This window comes from Petaurus breviceps, unplaced genomic scaffold, assembly GCF_028583685.1.
Source record: "Petaurus breviceps papuanus isolate PSGF00001 unplaced genomic scaffold, PetGlider_PUasm1.0 90740, whole genome shotgun sequence".
Lineage (NCBI taxonomy): Eukaryota > Metazoa > Chordata > Mammalia > Diprotodontia > Petauridae > Petaurus > Petaurus breviceps.
The window spans coordinates 11,443,373-11,459,571 of record NW_027187330.1 but is presented as its reverse complement, the minus strand read 5'-3'; the positions used below and the strand labels follow the sequence as shown (position 1 = coordinate 11,459,571).

General features: G+C 34.9%; 1 protein-coding gene across 1 annotated transcript in view; it reads left to right on the top strand.

Annotated features, from left to right (window-relative positions):
- The window catches only part of NRG3 (neuregulin 3), a 1,209,945-nt gene extending 1,194,404 nt beyond the window's left edge, over nucleotides 1-15,541 (top strand). The window contains exon 9 of the mRNA XM_069067316.1: nucleotides 12,372-15,541. Within this exon, the coding sequence (XP_068923417.1) occupies nucleotides 12,372-12,879 (508 nt within the window). The 3' untranslated portion in view covers nucleotides 12,880-15,541. The remainder of the gene's footprint in view (nucleotides 1-12,371) is intronic.
- Nucleotides 15,542-16,199: the final 658 nt, after the last annotated feature.

The window sequence follows — 16,199 nt, the reverse complement described above, 5'->3', positions numbered from 1 at the left end:
AGAAATGTCCATGATTTTTGTTGACTTATTTTATATCCTGAAAATTTGCTAAAGTTGTTTTTTAGTTGATTCTCTATGATTCTCTAAGTATACCAACATAAACATTTGCAAAGAGTGCTAGTTTGGGTTTTTTTTTGGTTGCCTATTTGATTTCCCTCAATTTCTTTTTCTTCTAATATTGCTAAAACTAACATTTCTAGTACAATATTGAATAACAGTGGTGGCATTGGATATCCTTCTTTTACCTGCGATCTCCTTTGAAAAGCTTCTAGCTTATCCCTATTACATATTTTGTTTGCTGCTATGCTCTCTAGTGTTGTTGTTTTTTTAAATATGAATGGTTGCTCTATTTTGTCAAAAAGTTTTTCTGCATCTATTCAGATAATCATATAATTTCTGTTCATTTTGTTATTTATATGGTTGATTATATTGATAGTTTTCCTAATACTAAATCAGTCCTGAATACCTAGTATAAATCCTACCTGGTCCTAGTGTATTATCCTCATGAAAACTTACTGTAATCCCTTTGCTAATATTTTCTTTAAATATTTTCCATGAATATTCACTAGGGAAATTACATCAAAATCCATTAGATGTATGATTTTCTTTCTCTATTTTGAATCTTCTTGAGTATTAGCACATTATTTGTATCATAAAAAGAATTTGGTGGAACTCCTTCTTTGGCTATTTCTCCAAATAGTCTACACAATATTAGAATTAATTGTTCTTTAAATGCTTGGCAGAATTCATCTGTAAATCAACCTGGTGCTGGAGATGTTTTTTTCTTGAGGAATTCATTGATGGATTGTTCTATTTATCTTTCTGAAATGGGGTTATATAAGTATTTTATTTCCTTTGCTTTTAATCTTGGAAATTAATATTTTTATAAATATTTATCCATTTCACTTACATCATCAGCTTTTTTTTGGCATAGAGTTGGGTAAAATAGCATTTAGTTATTTAAATTTTTCTTTTCATTAGTGGCACATTCACCCTTTTTATTTTTGATACTGTTAATTTGGTTTCCTATTTTTTAAAAATCAAATTAGCTAAAGAATAATCTATATTATTGCGTGTTTTTATCACATAAAACCAACTCTTACTTTTATTTATTAGTCCAATAGTTTTCCTAATTTCAGCTTTATTGATTGCTCCATTGATTTTCAAAATTTCTAATTTGGTACTTATTTGGGGATATTTAATTTTTTCCTTTTCAAACTTTTTTTAATTGCATGTCTGATTCACTAAGCTCCCTTTTCTCTATTTTATGCATGTAAGCATTTAGAGATATACAATTTCCCCTTAGAACTGCTTTGGATGCATCCCTTAAGTTTTGGTATGTGGTCCATCATTGTTATTCACTTGAATGAAGTTACTGATGGTTACTATGACTTGTTTTTTTGATCCACTAATTCTTTAGGATTAGATTATTTAGGATCTAATTAGTTTCTATTCTATCTTTCCATGGCCTTGTACATGTAATATGTATCTGAAAAGGATGCATTTAATATTTCTGCCTTTCTGCATTGGATTGTGAGGTTTTTATTCCCTAGTACATGGTCAGTTTTAGTGTGCCATATACTTTTAGTAGATGCTATATACTGCTGAGAAAAAGTATATTCTTTTCTATCCCCATTCAATTTTCTCCAGAAATCGACCATATTTAACTTTGCTAGAATTCTATTCACCTCCTAAACTTCTTTCTTATTTATTTTGTGGTTACATTTATCTATTTCTGAGAGTTGAAAGTTGAGATGCATACTGGTACAATTTTGCTTCTATTTCTTCCTGCCACTCCCTTAACTTCTCCTCTGAGAACTTGGACACTATGCCACTCAGTGCATGTATGTTTACTATTGATGATACTTCATTGTCTATGATACCTTTTAGCAGCATGTAGTTTCCTTCCTTTATCTCTTTTAATTGGTTCACTTTTGGCTGTAGCTTTACCTAAGATCAGGATTGCTGCCTCTTCTTTTTTTTCAACTTCATCTCATAATATATTCTACTCTTTTACTTTATCTTTTCTTTTACTTTTACTCTGTGCATATCTCTCTGCTTCAAATATGTTTCTTGTAAACAACATATTGTAGAATGCTGGTTTTTAATCCACTCTGATAGCTGCTTTGATTTTATGAGAGGGTTCATCCAATTCACATTCACAGTTGATTACTGCATCTTTCTCTCTATCCTCCCCCTCCATTAATACTTTTCTTTCTCCTTTCACCCCTTCATTCCTCACCAGTGTTTTGCTTCTCACTAGCCCCTCCCTTAATATGTCCTCCCTTCTATCACACCACCTCTCTTTGATCACCTTTTCCCTACTATTTCTGCCCTTCCTTCAACACTCTCTTCTACCAACCCCCTTCCTTTCCTTTCCCCTTTCTTTTCCTTCTTCCTTATAGAGTAAGATAGATTTCTATAACCAACTGAATGTGTATGTTATTGTGTCTTTGAGCCAAATCTGATGAGCATAAAGTTCAAACAATGCTCACCGCTCTTCCTTCTTTCCCTATATTGTAATTGATCTTTGCAATTCTTCATGTAATGTGATTTACCTTTTTCTGCCTCCTCCTTTCCTCTTTTCACAATACAATCATTATTTTCAACCTTTTGTTTTCATCATGACATCTAGGTCAACTTATACCCACATCCTCTGTCTATATATACCCCTTCTAAATTCCATAATAAACATACAGTTCTAAAGAGTTACATGTATCATCATCCTGTGTAGGGATGCAAAAGGTTAACCTTATTGAATAATATGTTCGAGTTTATTTTTTTTTCTTTCCTGTTTACCTTTTTATGCTTCTCTTCAGTCTTGTATTTGAAGATCAAATTTTCTGTTGAGCTCTAGTTTTCTCATCAGCAAGGTTTGGAAGTCCCCTATTTCATTGAATGTCCATATCCTCCCCTGAAAGATTATGTTCAATTTTTCTGGGTAGCTGATCCTTGGTTGTAATCCAAGCTCCTTTGCCTTCTGGAATATCATATTCCAAGTCCTCCAATCTTTTAATGTAGAAGCTACAAGGTGCCATGTAACCCTGACTGTGGTTCCATGATATTAAAATTGTTTCTTTATGGCTGCTTGAAGTATTTTTTTTTTATCTTGACTGGATAATTCTGGACTCTGGCTACAATATTCCTTGGAGTTTTCATTTTAGGGTCCCTTTCAGTAGGTGATTGGTGGATTCTTTCAATGAATATTTAGCCCTCTGATTCTAGGATATCAGGAAAGTTTTCATTGGTTATTTCTTGAAAGAGGCTTCCCAGGCTCTTTTTGTGATAATGGCTTTCAGGTAGAAAAATAATTTTGAATTATCTCTCCTGCATCTATTGTCCAGGTCAGTTGTTTTCCTATTAGGTATTTTATATTTTCTTTGACTTTTTTTCATTGTTTTGATTTTGTTTGACTGATTCTTAATGTCTCATAGAGTAATTAGCTTCAATTTGCCTAATTCTAATTTTTTTTTACAAATTGTTTTCTTCATTGAACTTTTGTACCTCCTTTTCCATTTGATCAAATCTGCTTTTTAAGGAGTTCTCTGAAGTGAGATTTTGTGATTTCTTTTCCATTTGTTCAATTATACTTTTTATGGAGTTGTTTTCTTCAGTGACATATTTTTTTCCCATTCGGTCAATTGTATTTTTTAAGGAATCATTTTCTTTAGTCAATTTTTGTTCTGCCTTTTTCAACCTGTTGACTCTCTCTTGCATACCTCTCATTTCTTTTCTGAATTATTCTTCTACCTCTTTTATTTGGCTTTTAAAATCCTTCTTGAACACTTCCAATGAGACTGTTTTGAGCTTAGGACCAATTTATATACCAATGTTTCAAATATAGTTATATTGACAATGTTGCCTTCTTCTGAGTTTGTGTTTTGATCTACCCTGTTACCATAATAATTTTTATTGTCATTGTTCATATTTTGCTTCTTGCTCATCTTGTTCAACTATTTCTTAACTCTTAAAGTTGAACTCTCCTTCTGGAGCACAGCTGGCATGTCCCAAGTTTATTTTTGTTGAAGGTAAGGGGCCTAATTTCTGGCTTTGTGTGTTGGGGTCTCAGGTGCTGGTAGAGGTTGTAGGGGTCTGGCAGTTTACCTGGTGCTGAGCTGGGGTCCTAGTGGTGGTGTCTGGCATAAGCAGAGACCAAATATGGTTTTTATGCATTTACACAAGTCTGTGCTGAGGCATAGTGAGGTTAGACAACCAGAGAAAGTTTGTCCTCCTCTCCCACCCTCCCCTGGGGCTGCATTGAAGCATGGGGTGGTTCTCCAAGCTGGAATCTGCCAGTTCTCCTGGCTATGCTAAGGCACATGTGGGGTTCTGGTGCTGACATTGACATTTGCCTGTTCCACCACACTGGGGCTCAGGATTTCCTGCTGGTTCATTGAGACAGGTTTTGCTGCTGGCTTGTTGGGATGTTTTCTCTCCTGGAATGTGCTCCCTTTTTACCTGAGTGAGACAGACCTTTCTTCCTTATCATCTAAGTTTTCTGGTCTAAAAGATTACTTTACCTAGTCTTTCCACTGGCTCTGCTATTCCAGGATATGTCCTGGGGCACTATTTTATGAGGTTTTTTTGGAGGTCAATATGGGAGAGGGACAGTGATTTATTGCTTCCTCAGCCATCTTGGTTCCCAGAAGTCATTTTAGCTTTCTTAAAGATTTAATTATTAGAATCACCTTCTACATAAAATAATTTTAAGGAACTTTATTGATTATTATCTTCTCTTCCAGAAAATAAATAAATAAATGTTTGAATTAGCAAACAAATGGATGAATGAACAAATAAACCTGCAAGGAAACAAATAAATACTTAAATGTTATCTCCTCCAAACCCTTTCCCCAGTAAAATGTAAGTTACTTGAGATCAGGAACTATTTTTAGCTTTCTTTGTCATTCATATTCCTTGTGCCTTAAGTGTTTAATGTTTTTTTAATAAATGCTTAATAAATTAAGTGTTTAATAAATTTTCATTTAATAAATACATGAGTGAATAAAGAGAGTGGAGTACAGCTAGACTACTACTACCCTGACAAAACAGATCAATCAGTGTTGAACTCTTTTTTTTTTGCCTTTTTAGAGGGCAATTAAGGTTAAGTAACTTGCCCAAGGTTAAACGGTTAGTTTTTTTTGTGTGGGTATTAAGTTTCTGAGACCCAAACTGAACTCAGGTCCTCCTGACTCTGGGGCCAGTGCTTTACTCACTGTGCCATCTAGTTGCCCCTAACTGTTGAACTCTTATAATAGCAGAGCTCTATCCAATCCAATTTTCTGACCAATCCAATCAGTACCCAACTCATCTTTTTTTCTTCCCCTGGTCTAACCAACTTTTCTTTACTGCTGCTGCCAACCTGACAGCCAGAGCATACCAAGAGACAAGACAGATAGCAAGAAGTTGCTTATCTTTTCACTTTGGAGGGGCAGGGTAGGGGAAGAAGGGTGAGGACATGGAGGGGATTGGGGAAGGAGGTGGGTTTTCTCTGGGTATGATGTTGTTCATGGCTTAGGCTTTCCTGACAAAAAACAAGGGCAATCTCCTTCAGTGAGGTTCAAAAAAGAGAAGATAAAAGCAGTTCTTCTTTTGCAGTTTGGAAACCATTCCAAGTGGCCTTGAACAATTCATTTGGTATAGATCTGGGAAGAAAGCTGCTAATGCAATGCAACAGAGAAAACATTTGAAATCCATAATGAAAGCTGGGAAATGTGTTTTCCTGTGTATCTTACCTCTGAGAATATATTAATCCTTATATAATTATATAACATTACTATATTAATTATATATTATATTAATCATTAATTCCTTAATTATAGATAATTAAAATTATTTATTGATGATATTGCTTATTAATCAAAAATAATGGTTTTTAATTATAATTGGATTTTCTCATCAAGGCATAAGTAGAATCTGATGACTCAGGTTAGACCCAAATGTATATATGCTAAATAAATGAACAAATGACCTATCACGCCCTATTTGGGTAATGGCCAAGTCTGCACAGACTTCTCTGCATTTCCTGGACTTCAGCTCCCGACCTAAGTCCTTTGGAGTCCTTAGACACATTCAAGACTGAGCTCAAAGATCAGGTCCAAAAAAGTCATTGCTCTATTCCTACCCTTAAAATAACCTTGTATTCACTTTATTCTTTGAATTAACTTACATGTGTACTTCTTGCATAACTCTGTTAGAATCTATTTTTTAAATTATTTTAATTATTTTTTTCTGTTTAAGAAACTGGTAACCAGCACAATGTTCCCATGTAGGAGTTTCTCAGTAAACATTTGTTGCCTTAAACAGAATTAAAGTGTATGAATGTTATTTGGATGTTTGATTTCAGCTTGGATGCCCATAAGAAGCAATGAGAACTAAGCAATATATGAGGATGGTCTGCACAGGTGATAAGCTTAAAGCACTGTTAGAACAAGTTAATGGTATAGTGGATAGGAGACAAACATGGAGCAGGAAAGATCTAAGTTCAAATCTAGCCTTAGATATTTATTGGTTGTGTGAGCCTGTGAAAATCATGTAACCACATCTGCCTCAGTTTCCTCAACTGTAAAATGAGGATAATAATAGCACCTGCCTTGCAGGGTTGTTCTGAGGGTCAAATGAGATAATATTTGTAAAAAAAAAAGTACTCAGCTCAGTACTGGAATATAGTAGATGCTATACAAATATTTATTCCTTTCTGTTCTCTCTTCCCCTTCCTGATTACATGAGGGCTATTTTAATTGAATCTTGGTGACTTTAAAAGTCTCTTAAGGTCTTGTTGATTTTCATATTCAACAATGACATGTCCTATCTGTCAGACACTAAGTCCTATTCACCAGAAAGGAGACTCTAAATTTCTTTTCACACGAACTCAATATTTTCTTTTACTTTATTTTTTAAAAGAAACTTGTTCAAAATGTTCTCTTTAACCTCACTTTACTTTGGATTTTTCTATTATATGATGTACAACCAATGCTGATAAATATTGAATCTAAGGACAAGAATCACGTGTAGAATAAAATAAGGCAATTTAATCTCATTCTTGGCTACCCAAAATATCTAATTTTCATTCCAGTCAGGAGAGAATATCTCTCAAAAGATTGGAAAGTGTATTGGTAATAGGATTTCTCAGTTCAAGACCCACTCCAAATCTGGTGTAAATCTGAAGGAGGAATGAATTGGTTTCTAAGAACCATCAACCATTTACTGTTAGAGGCTTTTTTCAAATCTGTTGGTAATAATGATAGAGAGTCAGGCTTCAACTATACTTCTTTGTCCATATTGCAAGCCCCAAATATCCTATCTAGCTCCCTGTAGTACCCTTTGGCAAAAAGGATTAAGTTTTAAATTGATGGAAAGACTTGATTGTTGTGAACTCTTCTGCCTTGAGGTAGCTTTGCCAAGATGAAGTATGTGACTTGGTTAGGCCCTGATGAAATGTTTATCATGGTCTGTTGGTCTAGTGCAGAACAATAAGGGTATTAAGCCATCCACAAGACATATTAAACCAACATGCAAGTGCATCAAACCAGAAGAAAAGACACTCCTGATATTAGGATCAGAATTTCTAGTAGAAACTAGGCAAATTCAAATTCCTTCTCTTAAAAAGGTGATTCTAGAAGATTTCTTAATATTTTTGTCTGTGTGTCAGGAACCCAGTTGGCAGTCTGCTGAAGCCTAAGGAATCCTGCTTAAAACAATTATTTCAAAAAATCCTCATAATTAAAAACAAGTCTGTTAGCAAATAGTGATAATAAATATTTTCCCCCATCTCATTTCACAGACCTCTTGAAATCAGTCTTTGGAATTCAGTTTAAGTACTTTTACTCTAGAACCTCCAAATCTAAAGCAACCTGACATCAAAAGAGCCCATTCTGATCCTTGAAAGGAAAAAAAAATGGCTGACAAAACTGTTTGGATATCATGGAGGAAAAATAGCTACTTGATCAAAATGTTCATTTTTAAACAAACATTTCTGTTTCAAGTAGATTTAAACTGTTTTGATTTGAAGGGTATTTCAGAAGATCAATACTAAATTCATCAACATATTCAACAGTAGATATCAAGGCTATTTGTATTTTAACAGTCCCATCCTCTGCTCTCCTTCCTCAACACGCTTATGGCAAACATTGCCTACAATTCTAACTGAACATAAATCAAGGGGTGCTACAATACCGATATAAGTATGACTGAAGTCTTTATAATAATAATAACCAATTTTTTATAGAGGTTACTCTGTGCCAGTCACTGTGGTAAATACTTTATGATTTTTATCTCATTCGATCTTCATAACAGCTCTGGGAGGTAGGTGCTATTATCATACTAATTTCATAGATCAGGAAACTGAGTCAAACAGAAGTTAAGTGACTTGCCCAAGTTCACACAGTTATTAAGTATCCACAGCTGGATTTGTACTCTGGTCTTCCTGATTCCAGTCCATTGATCAATCACCTGGGGTGTCTAGCTGATCATGCTCTTCTATCAAAGCTCAAACACTTAAATCTGAATTGATTATAAATTCCTTAAGATCTGGTACTCTGTCTAACTTGATCACCATAACTCTCCCAATGCCTAACATATTGATTGCTTTGTAAAATTGCTTCTTTCACAATAATTTTATTGATATATTTTATTTTTACATAATCTACATTCCTGATTATATCACTCCCTCCCTACTAATGAGGCATCCACTGTAGCTAACAGTTTATAAAAAAGGAAAAACATTCCAACTCAACCAACAAATTGAAAAATTCTGACATTATTTGCAGTATTCTACTCCTTCCCCTTGTCAATGTTTCTTAAAATGTTGAATGGAATGGAATTTTAAAAGTAGTTAAACTGGGACTAAGCATCATATTATATAAATGCCCAGTCCCTTAGTTTCTCCATATGAACTACAATATCATTTTCCTTCTTCCATCTATCACACGGAATTGTTTCCAGTGAGGAAAAGTTGGATTTGTATGTATGCAAGCATGTACTGGTTTCTATTATGTATCTATGCTATATATAATATATAGCATAGATACCTTTTTTCTCTGAGTGAAGCAAAATTTATGCTTTTGAACTGTAGTACTGGAGAAGACTTTTGAGAATCTCTTGGATAGCAAGGAGATCAAATCAGTCAATGCTTAAAGAAATTAATTCAGACTGCTCTCTGGAAGGTCAGATACTGAAGTTAAAGCTTAACTATTTGGGCCAAATAATGAGAAGACATGTCTCCTTGAAAAAGACTGAACTTGGGAAAGGTTTAAGGCAAATGGAGAAAAAAGGACAGCAGAGAATGACATGGATAGATACTGTCATGGATAAGAACTTGGACAGGCTTCAAGGACTAGTGGAAGATAGAAGGGCCTGGTGTGTTATAGTCCATGGATAACTAAAAGCTAGAGACAACTGAATAGCAATGCCATAATTTTCTTATTCTGTTGCCCTGGTAATTGCCCTCATTCATTATTGTTGTTGTTGTGGTTATTCAGTTGATTCAGTCATATCCAACTTTTCTTGACCCCATGGACCATAGTGTCCATGGGGTTTTCTTGGCAAAGATATAGAGTGGTTTACTATTTCCTTCTCCAGTGGATAAGGCAAGTGGAGGTTAAGTGATTTGCCCAGGGTCATACAGCTTTTATGTCTGAGACTGGATTTGAACTTGTGTCTTCCTTACTCCAGCCTCTATCAACTGAGTCCCCTAGCTATATACCCCTATGCACACATATGGTCAAATAAATACTTTCCTCAAAATTTTTCAGTAATTCTCTCTTGGTCATTGTCTACTCAGGGAACTTTAAACAGCTTAGCTTGGTATGTAAAAGTCTCCATAATCTAATGTTACTCAAATTTTCTAACTTCTGCCTTCTGTACGATGGCCTGACCCAAATGACTATTTTCTGTCCTTCACTTATATCCAATAATTTGCCAACTCTTTTCTCTTGCTTGCTCTGTTCTCTCTATATGGAATGTTATCCCTCCCTCTCTTGCCTGTGAAATTCCTGTCCTTACTTTAAAATTCAAATTAAATGTCCACCATGTCTCAACTGTCTTCCTTGATCCTCTCAGGTAATGATTGCATTTCTCCCCCTAGACTTATATAAGACTTTGGTTAGCATGTGTCTAATTCACTCCAGTCTCTATAAGATGCATGAAAGGGGGAATGAGTCTTCTTCTAAATATTTGCCTCTCCTCTAGTCATGCATGCAATACTTGAATTTGTATATATATATTTTAATGGTTGGACAATTATATTATTGAATTTAATTTATTTGATGTGAAGGTTAATTAATGTATTTATTCTATATATTTCAAAACTCCATTGTCTCTAAATAAATGTGAATCCTATCTTTTTTTTAATGAATGATCACATAGTTCTCTGATCAATTTATTTCAGTAAAAGTAGATATGTATAGATACACACATCTCCTTCACACATATATATGTACACACATAATATTAGTGGTAGAAAATACATATATATGCAGTGGTAAAAAAATATGCATGGGTGTGTATACATGAATGTATGCTCATATACTCTATGACCAATATATATGTAAAAGGAGAATGAATTCTTTTAAGGTTTTGCTCTTGAGAACATGATATCACACTACCCCAGCCTCCTTCTCCTTAAGATAACTAATTGACATGCTTCAGTGGTGGATTGTAGATTTCTACTTCTATTTTCTCTCTTCCCATATGAGGTGGACTTTCCTTTCATTTGAGAGACATAAGCATCTGTATAATCAACTCTGACAGTAACAGGATGGAGGAGCTGAGGAAACTTCATATCAGCTGAATAATTAATTAGTATGTACTAATTAAAGAGTAGACCAATCCTCTCTTAATAAGAGCCTTAAGCAAACAAACATCTCCATGTCATTCCCATTCTTCTGGGATAAACTTCAGGAAGAAGATAGATAGTCATAGAACAGAGAAGGGGCACATATCTGATCCAACAGCTTAGAGTGTTTTTAGGGATTTAACAAATATTCTGTAACCAGTAAGAACCAGACAGCTTTCTTATGGTGTAGTTAAAAGAGAGAGAGAGTGAGAAAGCCTTTGAAGGTTTCTTCGACATCTCTCTACTATACACATAGTCCTCTTTCCTTACTTGTGCAAACACAAAAGCAAATTGGAAAGCACAGAAGAGGTACAGAAATTCTGTAACTTTTAGGAGATTGTTATCTTAACAGACTGAATTAAAATGCAATATAAAAGAAAAGTGTCTTTGTATCGTTTGCTATATCCTGATCAGATACTTTCATATATGCCCTAAATAATTTATTTAGATTTCTATGAAGATTTAACTAATTTATGCCAATTTTTTTTCTACATTCACCCATTCCACTCCTATACAGCAGGAAATGCAAATTGAGTAAAATTTTAATAGGCCTGAGTAGTGTAGAGAGGGGCCAGGGTAGACCTTTAACTATTACTAAAGTGGAAGAAGATAAAACACAGTAATCCCTTTAAGTATTGGGGGATGAGTATGAATAGACCCCCGGTGATTTGACTCCAGGCAATAACAGAAACAAAATTCTTGGTTTGGTAGTAGCCCCAAGGATTCAAATTAAAGTAAGTCAAAATAAATGAGGGAAAAGAGGAAAAAAAAGTGGAGGAGGGAGGGAGGGAGAAGGAGGAATAAGAGGAGGAGGAGGAGGAGGAGGAGGAGGAGGAGGAAGAGAGAGAGAGAGAGACAGAGACAGACAGACAGAGAATGAGAGAATAAACTTCATCTCCTCTTTATGCCAAACTAGCAATCTGCCTAAGTGTTGTCTCTGTAGGGTCCCTCATTTCTTGTTAAATGACCTATTACTAGGTTGGAGGAGGGATGTGAGAGGAGATACATAAGGGGCTCTATTTACATTACTCTCTTTAAAATCTGGGTGATGGAGAAAATCCAATCCTGTAATTCCTTCCCAGCTCAGCATGACAATTCTACTTTGGATCCAAATGTTAAGTTAACAAATCTTTTCCAGGCATTGATGTGAGGCCATAGGCATTTCAGTTTGCCAACTGATGGTAAATGAAGCTTGCTGCCTTGTAAGTGTTTAGAAAGTGGCAGCCTTGTGACATTTCCTGTATAAAATGGGATGTGAAAAATGAGAAAAAAAATGAGTATAGAAATCCAATGATTCCCCTAGAATTGCCACTATAACCTATAATGAAAAAAGGTGGAGATATCCTTTGTTTCTTTTCCTGATTGTCTTTTGGGGGAGGGTGGCATCTATCTCTTCTTTTTCATTTGTTAGACAAAGACCAATTGTCCAAGAATAGAAAGCAGGAAGAAAACCCTCATCTTCTTCCCACTCTACATATGTATTCTGTGTTTCTCATCTAATGGGAAATTGAAATAAGTTACTTTTGTCTTCCTTTTCCAGGTATCCATCTAATGGATTAAAAACACAACAAAATACAACAATAAATATGCAACTGCCTTCAAGAGAGACAAAACCCTATTTTAATAGCTTGGATCAAAAGGACCTAGTGGGATATTCATCCACAAGGGCCAGTTCTGTTCCCATCATCCCTTCAGTGGGCTTAGAAGAAGCCTGCATGCAAATGCCAGGTATTTCTGACATCACAAGCCTCAAATGGTGCAAAAACTCTTGTTCTGCTGAACTTGTCAATGTGAGTGGTCCAGTCAGCAATTGTCTTATAGTAGAACAACAAGAAGTAAAAATATTACTAGAAACTGTCCAGGAGCAGATCCGGATTCTGACCGATGCAAGAAGGTCAGAGGACTATGAACTGGCCAGTGTTGAAACTGAGGACAGTGCAAGTGAAAACACAGCCTTTCTCCCCATGAGTCCTGTGGCCAAATCAGAAAGAGAGGCACAATTTGTCTTAAGAAATGAAACACAAAGAGACTCAGCATTGACCAAGTGACTTGGGAAATAAGGATCTGTGCATTCAATGCTTTGCTAAACAGGAAAGAGAGGAAATTAAATACAAATTATTTATATGCATTAATTTAAAAGCATCTACTTAGAAGAAACCAAATAGTCTATCGCCCTCATATCATATAGTGTTTTTTAACAAAATATTTTTTTAAAGGGAAAGAAACATTTCAGGAGGGATAAAGCTTACATCAAAAGCTTTTTGGTAGGATTCTGAATACACTTTCAGTTAGTTTTAGCACTGTTCTCTTTGGCTCTTAGAAGGCTTGGGCTACACAAAACACCACTCTAAAAGTTCAATGTTGGCCTTCGCTTCATTTGGGGTTTTGAGGTTTCAATGCAGAATTCTATTCACTGAATACAGAATCTTTGGTGAACAGGTCTCTGCAGCTTTGCTGAAATATGCTCAAACCTTTAATTCCATCCTATAGGCTCACTGCAGGATCCACTGTGGCAACAGATTTTAATATTCCCTATCTGATTTTGGAATAATTGCACAAAAATACCTAAACTCTGGAATGGTCAGAAGCACAGGAGATGCAGATGTCCTCTAAAATGCTTCAGTGCACTGTGGGAGAACAAGAATTTGAAACGATTTTAAAATCTGAAAACTTGAAGGAGTTCTAAATTTGGCACTGGCAGAAACAGTCAGCCACCATAATTTGTCACAAAATATACTTCACGAAATTCAGCCTTTGAAGCTCTTGATTTTCAAAGGAACACTTGTAGGGATATGTGTGTATGTATGTGTGTCGTGTATAGCGTGTGTAGGCGTGCCTGCATGTATTCACATGAACCTGTGTGTGTATGTGTGTGGGTTTTCTTTTCCCTTCTGAGGTAAGTCAGGGAATCCAATATTCAGCCAAATGTGTCATCATTTTAAGTCAAATTTTATTTTTTTCTTTTGATTTTTGCATTATATATAAACTTAGTAAGTTCCTATAGCCCTGGGTACCCACAGTGGGGTCCTCTTAAGATTGTAAACATTTTTTCTGTCATATTTTTTAAGAGGGAGAAAACATTTCACCAGATAACATTAAACCATGCACTGACTAAACAAAAGTGTTATGTTTTTTGAAACTTTGAATTTTGCCTATCCATACAAATAAGCAGATAGCCATCTCATCTTCGTTGACAAAATGACTGATTTTTTTTTAATCCCAAGTGAACTAAGGCATTTGACTTCTCTTATTAGAAGGGAAGGGCAAATTATTAGAATGACATATGCCGAATTCCTCAGTTCACAGGGAACCTTTTGCTGACTCAGTAAATAATGATTTTGGAAGAAAGTTCATTTGAAATAAAGCAATATTTTGACCACTGTCAAATCAACATTTTCTAAAGGTTTATCTTTTTTTTCTCTTTCATATGACATTAAAAAAACCTAGAATTTTCAAAATCAGTATATTTTTTTGCCACCTGGACAGTTAACATTAATCTACCATTCCATGGCTACAATCTTTAATCCATTTTCTCTTTATAAAGGGCAAAGAAATTTGAAAGGATAGCAGAATTCTGAAGCAAGTTGGAGAATGTTTGCTTAGAATTTTACATTATAGATTATCGTTTCATAGAAGAGCTTTGGGTTATAACCCCTTATGAAACAAACCTGGATATGATGCATTTTATTGTTAATTAATTTCATATTGAAAAGGTAGTGTGGGATTGCTTTTGAAGAAGAAACATAAGAATTTAGCAATATGTTTCAAAAATAAATTTAGCTTAATCCAAGTAATGTAGTAGGGCAGCAAATTCCTAATTTTTCACTTGATTGTAAAAAAAGGATCTGAACTAGCTGGAGTTACTACTATGGACTCAGTGGAAGAATGTGTGATTCGAATATGAACTGCCCTTATAAGTTGTTAGAATGATTGAACAGAGAGGCATTAATGGTAATAATTTAACAAAGCTGTATATATTTTTTAATGCCATACTTATCTAAATCCTTTGCTTGAATGGAAAAAAAAAGATTTAGAAAAGTAAACTTCTTCCATTCCCCACATGTGTTGGATGAAAGTTATGATTTTGCCAATGTGTCCTCATGTAATGGATAGGCAGTGCAGGTAAGTATGTGAGAACACATTATTCATAGATGTATCCACTACAAGGAGACCTGTTCCTCAGCTATGTCTGTGCTGGGAGAAATTATACAATGTATAATACATAATAAATTCATTCAATATCTTAGTTTTCCTGCAAAGACTGAAGCTAGCCAATCCAGCCAAGGTTGGTTACACTTTCTCAAATGTCTCCATTAAGTTTCTCTCACTGAGAAAGTTAAAGCAATCCCACACTATTTAAACTATGAAATGAAATCCCATGGGATTCTATGCCTCATATAGTGCATGTGCTATTAATCACACAATATACTCCCATAAAAATCCTGACATAAGAAAGTGGACATAAAGGAGTTATTTACCTGGGTTGTCTGAGTAATTATCAATTAATTTTTTAAGCAAAAATTCTCTAGCAATTTATCTAAGAGTTGTAAAGACTTACTCTGCCTCTTTTGGGAAACGTCCCATTTCAAAAATGTACAAGCAGAAAATATGTATCGGAATGTATGAATTTAAAAGATCTACACAGAAACACTTTAAAAGTAATCTCAAACAGCAAACACCTGGAGTTTGTCAGTACCTTGTCCTTAGAGCACATTTGCTTTTAGGCAAATCTTTGTGGTTTTATAAAACACCTTTTTAAAAACATGTCTTTTCTCCCCTTCTTTGTTATGTGAACAGGAGGCCTCAGTTTAATTGAATTTGTTATTCATTCTCCATTTCAGAATGAAGTTTGCTTATTGTGTTATATTAAGGCACTTCTTTCTGTCCCTTCACTAAAAACAGAGTTATTATTTGCCAGGGATGGCTGAAAAAATGTTAATGTCTTTGATGAATGGGAGATGGAGGGTCTTCCAGAAGAAGGACTGGGAATGGAAGATTAACATCCAGAAATTGTCCCTCATTTTCTTGGGGAAGGGAGGTATGGTGAGTTACATTATGTCTCTATAGATGGTTGTCTCACCTTATTTTGAGTTAAGGACTTGTCATTTGCAAATTAATCACATATCTGGTATGCTTTCATTATTTTAAGTGGCAAAAGAAAGATGTGAACTGAATGAATTTTTTCAAGGATTCATGGATTTTGTGCTAATAATTATTAAAATTAATCTGTGAAGAGAGAAAAAAATTTAAAGGTCCAACTCAATTAGTGAAAACCCACAAAGGCTAGACATGATCATGTAAGGATCCAAGTGATTCAGATTTAGCTCCCTGAATCTGGACCAATCTTGGGAAATCTGTATGAAATGAA